Source organism: Oculina patagonica, unplaced genomic scaffold, assembly GCF_052425735.1.
Source record: "Oculina patagonica isolate OP01 unplaced genomic scaffold, crgOcupat unplaced1001, whole genome shotgun sequence".
NCBI lineage: Eukaryota > Metazoa > Cnidaria > Anthozoa > Scleractinia > Oculinidae > Oculina > Oculina patagonica.
In genome coordinates, this window is record NW_027556976.1 from 1 (window position 1) to 7,000 (window position 7,000).

The 7,000-nt window shown below is 37.1% G+C and overlaps 1 protein-coding gene across 1 annotated transcript; it reads left to right on the forward strand.

Annotated features, from left to right (window-relative positions):
• Positions 1-378: 378 nt before the first annotated feature.
• Positions 379-3,725, forward strand: LOC144639508 (transmembrane protein 127-like). Its single transcript, XM_078498804.1, has 2 exons — positions 379-864; positions 3,532-3,725. Exons 1-2 carry the CDS (start codon positions 609-611, stop codon positions 3,708-3,710), a joined length of 435 nt encoding a protein of 144 aa, XP_078354930.1. The 5' UTR covers positions 379-608; the 3' UTR covers positions 3,711-3,725.
• The last annotated feature ends 3,275 nt before the right edge of the window (positions 3,726-7,000 follow it).

Genomic DNA, 7,000 nt, shown 5'->3' on the forward strand with positions numbered 1-7,000 from the left:
CGTTGAAGTACAATCAATACCAGGCTCCTATCGCGTCGAGCCCGAGCGAGTGTTGCTCGAAGGCCATACGAAAGTTTCCGAACATGTTCGAACGTAAGTTTCCCAAGATTTCCGAGGAACATCCGAAGACGATTCAACTTTCGGCCCATTACAACAACTCGTCAGCAAACGTGACAACATCGATATCTTCACGGATCAGTGAAAGAAATCCTTGTAATTCAATGTTTTTTTATATACTTCTTTTGAAGTGAAATTGCATGGGACTGCTTAGAAATCTTACCTTAAAGGGGAAATTAGCATATATTTGGAGAAATTATCTTGATAAAAAGCACCGTTTTGGATTTTTTTTTTTTTTTTTTGGGGGGGGGGGGGCAATTTTCGAGAACCCTTTTTTCGTCAAAAGCAACTGTTCTGGTTTTTTGGAGCAACTTGAAGAACGCGAGCTTAAGAGCTTGGGTTGCCTGTGATTTAGTCACGTGATCAAAATTTTCTCTCCCCGCCCCAGTGCACTCGCATATTTCCACTCTGTAGCTGCCATATTGTTTTGCTGTGTTTTGTTCTTAGTGAAAGTGGCATAAGAATCTCGACACTACAGTGGATGTTTTGGAATGCTACCGAGACCTTTATATTTCCCCTATCAGAGCAGTTATTCAAGGCGACGGCCCAGAAATCGCAGGAGTTCGCGTCGCCCAAAGCCAGAATACGAGCGTAACATTGTTTCCGCATTTTTCGCTCTTGCATCGGCGGTGCTCCTTGCAATCGCTGAAGCTGAACCAAAATGGCTTCACATCGTCAGTGGAAAGTGCGAAGGAAAGTACATTGGCATGTATAAAGTTATTGCATATAGACATCCAGAGAAATTGAGTAAGTTTGGTGTTCTGCTGTTTATTTTGGTTTGAGTTATGGTGAAGCCTAAATAAGTTCTAACTCGCTCTTATGACGTCTTGTACAAACTTGATCGCAGTTATCAATACATCACGTTTGAATTTAACATGTTTATACATCCTGTATTGCTAAAGGAAGCATATTTTCGTAACAACTAGTATTTAGAAAATACATTATTCGAAAACAACGTGGTCTATTGTCGCTATTATCGTATCGTGGTGACTAGCGTTAACAAACGTATGTTTATTTTTTATTTCCCGGAAATTTAATGCTTTTCTTTAGCATAAGTTTATTTGATGAATGATTAGCTTAGACTTCCTTTCTCTAACAAGCGGAGGGATTGCCAATATTAAATGACATTAACCTCCTTCCCTGTCTTAACCATGACAGTGCAGTGACAGATTGTTTCAAAAGAATTTTGCCATCATAACTGTATTTATATGCAAATATTCAAATTAATGATATCAGATACTCTGTTTACAGTTGATCAACCTCTGTGTGTCACGGTAGACTAGGGTTATAGCTCTTTATTCTTGACAGAACTGTAGTAATTTAGGTGGAAATCAGCTCGCCATCTCCATTCGATTATCGAGGGACTTATAAATTGACTGGTAGTAGGCATAAGCCAGTAGGATAATTGACACATGCCAACCCTCCAGGTTAAGACCATTTTAGTCGCCATGGTGACTAACATTTTGGAGCTGGCGACTAAATTGGAATTAAAGTCGCCAGCCTGGCGACTAAAATATTTTTTTTATTGAGAAGAAGGATTGAAAGCGTCTGCCTTATTTAGCGACTTAAATTTTTCAATGGCGACCTAACTTGAGCAGTCGGTGGCCAAATAGCCACTAAGGGCATCATTTCGATTGTAGACTTACTAGTTGAATCGGGCAACTTTTTAACCTTCCAGGAGTTTTCCGGTATTTACTCATGTCAAACCAACTTTCTTCAATATTTCCAAGTGATCAGTGCTATTCCAAAGCACCTCCTGTCAATAGCCAAAGAGTCCAACACCTCTAACAAAAACTTTTTTACCATTAATGACAACACTTTCCAGTTGGATGATTCTACACAAATTAATTTTGAAAAGGCAAGGTCAAGAGATTTCTACAAACTGTTCACCTCCAAAACTCATACTCAGGATCACACTGGCCCCAAGCGCTGGAGTGAAAACCTATCGCTAACTAAGGACTCCTGGAGTAAGATTTTCAAGTCACTCAAATACGTGTGTAAGGACATTAAGCTAAAGGAGTTTCAATTTAAATTTATCCATAGAGTTGTAGTAACGAAGAAAGAATTATTCAGATTTGGCATCACAACCGATGATGAATGCCTGTATTGTGGGGATAAAGACTCTATTGAACACACTTTTGTTGAATGCCCATTTACTAGAACCTTTGTCAAAAAAGGCTTGCAGTGGTTTAATGAAACAAACTCTTGTCAGATTTGTCCCACCAACGAGGAATTCTTGTTCGGTATTATCTCTAGCATCCATGAAACGACAATAAAGAAAAAATTTAATTACACCACCTTAGCTATGCGCCATTACATATATTCAAACAAAGTAAATAACAAGGCCATCTACATTCAGGAATTTATAAATAAGGTACTCATTAATTATAAATTTGAAAACATCATTTAATCATTTAATTAACTAATATTCTACTGAATAGTCGCCTCTGCCCCATCATTTATAATATAGCAAGAACAATAATAGTGTTAAGTATTATTAAATAGAAATTGGGTTCATTAAAATAGAATTGTACGCAAATACAAAGCTGAGTGTCAAATAATTGTATTATTAATGATAGTAAGGGCTAAAATTTGTAAAAAATTGTAAACAATGTCTGCAATTGTAACACTGTTTTGTTCCCTCGCGAACATTATCAACTGTATGTTGTACTTTAGTTTGTTTGCTACCAGTGCCTATTTCTGTTATTTACTGATTTATTTATTTCTTTTCCTTTGTATTTTTCTGTTGCATATGTAACAATAAAGTTTATTAAAAATAAATAATAAAAAAAATAAACATGGAGGGTTGCATGCCTGTCTTTTTTATTCGGCCCACATCCCCCATCAAGGTAAAAGCCAAAAATGTCATCTTATATGTTTTTAAATATGATTTTCAGTCCTAATTAAGACTGTATTGTGTACTTCCACCTTGTGTGTTTGTCAGTTAAAAGGGGGCCTCTGCAGATATCACCCAGAGGCATGCAAAATGAAAAAAATATATATTTTAAGTTCTCAAACTTAGCCAGAATGTAGTTCTGATGGAACAATTGCTAAAAGAAATACTCTATGTTCAATCAGATTTTTCTTTAAGGTGAACAGTGAAGATGACAGTTTGACAGCTCTTGTGCCCAGGGGGGTAAGCGGGATTTCAAGTGATGGGGATGATCCAAGGATTTTTTGGGGTTTGAATAAAAATAAAACATGTTGGACTTAGAAAAAAGTGGAATTTAAACATTCTAAATAATTGTTATCAGAACTGAAAATGTACAATCTGAGGGACACAGAGGGCATTTTAAATCATGATTCCAAACTGTGCAGTTAGCAGGAATAATTCCCGATAATTATTATCGGTATAGTGCAGCTTGTAAGGTGTTCTCTATAATCTTTTTAATCATTTTCTTTTGTTGTTTACAGCGTCATATTGTTATACAAAAACCATTGTCCTTCTCCTGCGAGTGGTTGTGGCACTGGGTTGTGCAGGAATTGTGTGTGGCATGTTTGCGTGTTTGCTGGATTTGTGTGGCACAACCAACAGATGCCTAAAGGTTGTCAAAGATTATTCTATTGGAAATGTCATGACAGGTAAGGTTTAATGAATCCCTTTGCATTAAGCCTGGGCCAAACCAGGATGAGAGTTGACTCTCATGAGTCAGAGAGTTTGCACTTTTCTGGAAAATGTAATTTCTTACGTTTGAATGAATGAATTAGTTGGAAATTAATATTCTGACAGCACTTTTCAGAGGGTCGCGGGTTGTTATGGGATGTTCATGGAATATATAGGTTTTGGCGGAAGATTTAGGTCATTCTAGGTCGGTCAGTCCTCAGCGTCCTTGCTTTGTTTTTTGTTTTAAGTATTTTCGCTCAGCTTTTGTTCATAATTGTAAAATGTGTTTAGTGTATTAATTGCACCCTTTCCTCGGGGTCTCATGCTGCTGCATTAGATGAGGAATACGTTTCCACATATTTTTGGCCACTTAAAGTGTGTTTTTTCGACTTTTTTGCTTGTTTACAAGCAAAATGAAGGAGAATAGCAGTTAAGTGGGGTAATCTGGAACCGGAAGGAACCACATTCTTTTTAACTCTCAAGGGACTGTTTTAATTTCTCAAGGGAATACTTTCCGCTGTGGATGATCAAAGCGCGTGACTTGTAAAGTGTCACTATATAGTTGTGCTTCAGCACTTCCGTTCTTGTAGAAAAAACATGACTTGTCAAATTTACAAACATTATATAACAAGAAGCTCTTAGAGCTTAAAACTGCGCTGGTCACGTGACCACCCTAAGGGAGCCATGGCGGGGGAATGAAAAAAAGATAACTAAAAAATATTGAACAGCTTGAAGTGAAATGGGGAAAAAATAAAATAAATAAATAAATAAAAAATTCCACATCCTGACAGTGGAAAAAAAAAGCCTTTGCCATAAAAGTTGACCCCCCCCCCCCCCCCTTACCCTAACCCGCCTCAAACAAATTATGGTCGCCCTAAAAAAAACAAACCCCGAATATTGATTTCATTACGTCTGGCGTCTGGCTTCAGGCCAGGAACGTAAGTATCCGTGAGAATTTCGATAGTATTCTCTCTTTGCACAGAATAATCTCGTTCCCAGATCTCGTGGGCGAAGCCGAAGGCGAGATCTGGTCAAATCCGATTTGCACCACGTGATTGCCTGTCAGGCATGCCCTAGACAATTCTAAGAAAATGGCAATCAAATGAATATCCAATCCTCAACCAAATGAATAACGAATGCTTTACCATTCTCGTCTTTCCTGGAATAATATCTAGCAGAGTATTTTACTAAAGAATTAAGCAGAAGGCAATCATGAAAGCTTTAGGTCGGGTTAAAAATATTTATTTGATTTAAAAAAATTGTTCATTTGGCGGCGAGACATGTCTAGATTTTATGCAAATTTGATCCGGTCACGTAATCAAACATAAATATTCTTACGGCGGATTCTCTGTTTTTAAACATCGTTATTCGTCAGAAATAGCTTTATAATGCTACAAACAACTAAAACGAAATCTTCTTGTCTTTTGAGGCCGACTGTAAACAACAAAACGTCTCAAAAACGAATATATTATGATTGCGTGCATGATCTATAATTTGCATAAAAAACAGACATTGAATTCCCTTGGGGCCGCATTCGCACGTTCAAATTTTAGCGCTGTGACAGCCATGCTTTGAAACAGCCAATCAAAAAATTGAACTTTCTAACTTGGCCAGACTGCGAGACCTGGGGAGACCTGCGAGATGTGGGAACGAGATTATGCGCAGAACTGAAATTTTGCCCAATGACAATGTTTCCCAATCTAGTTTCTAGACTGTTAGTATTATTTTTGAATCTCTTAAACAATTCAAAATTTTTTGCCCCTCTTTCTGTATTACAATAGACGGTTGTTAAAATGTAGCGAGTGACAAACATGATGATAAAAAAGACACCTTGTGTGACATTTCATGGTTGACTAGTTCCAGCTGCGATTAATTATTTTTTCTTTTATGCAAATTATGGCCGGATTCCCACGCGTGGATGCTGAAGCCGTTTTTAGCACAGAGGGTATTCCCCTAGCCTACCAAATGACGTAAGCGGTACAAGTCAGGGCATGTTTGTGAAGGGAATTTTTCTTCATATCTTTAAAATCCTTTCAATAACACAGCCTAAAAATAGATTACGCTTAAAAGAGAAATACTTTGCAATAAATTTGTTTAATAAAGACCAAAGGATTCGCAAAGATTTGAAAGGTAGCTTATAATAGCTTTAAAACATTACGTGACTCGAGGTCTAGCCGATCGAAAGTGAAACTTGTCATGTCAGCACATTCTTTTCCACCAACGTAATGGTATCTATTCACAGATTCTGGCCCGCTGAATTACATTTCTCTTTGAAAGCGTGGAAATTTAGTATTTTTCATGAGTCAAAGGCTTCAAATTCGAATATTTCACACTAAACATTCTTTGTAAAGACAAAGAATAACCATTTGTTTCCATTTGTTACTGATTTATAGCTTCTAAACATCGCGTGACATAACCTCGACCAAGTGGAGGTCTGCGTCTGGTCACCGACAAAACTAAAAAAAAAAATAATAATAATAATAATAATAAGAAACCCCGTGCAGAGCAAGAACTGCGCAGCGCAGTTAACAATCAAAAACGTGAGTAGCCCAAATCTTACGTCACATAACCAATTAAGAATGTAAGGGGTTCAGCGCCCGAAGGCAACGAAGTTTAAAACAATTAAGAACGCAATTTGTACTGGTACAAGTCTTTTGTCAAATTTACAAACTTTATATAACAATTAAAAACGTGAGTAGCCCAAATCTGGTACAAGTCTTTCACACACTAAAACTTTAATTTCTCAAGGGAATACTTTCCGCTGTGGGTGATCAAAGCGCGTGACTTGTATTAAAGTGCCACTCTATAGTTGTGCTTCAACACTTCCGTTCTTGTAGAAAAAAAACGTGACTTGTCAAATTTACAAACATTATATAACAATTGAAAACGTGAGTAGCCCAAATCTTACGTGACATAACCAATTAAGAATGTAAGGGGTTCAGCGATCGAAGGCAACGAAGTTTAAAACGATTAAGAATGCAATTTGTACTGGTACAAGTCTTTAGGCGCTAATATTAATTTAACCTAAAATGATTAACAACGCAAATTTGTACTGGTACAAGTCTTTCACACACTAAAACGTTACTTATAGTTAACCAAAGGGAACTTATTTCGTGACAATTGATTATTTCTGCTGAGTTGCACAATTTAGAATTGCAACATCATTAAATGTGTTAAGTGATATTTACAAGTGTTTTTGTAGCCTGTTGTGAAATCACTTCCGGTGGAAGCAGTAAACGCTAAACGTTTTTGCTTCTGTTCAGAAGTTAATGCATCTCC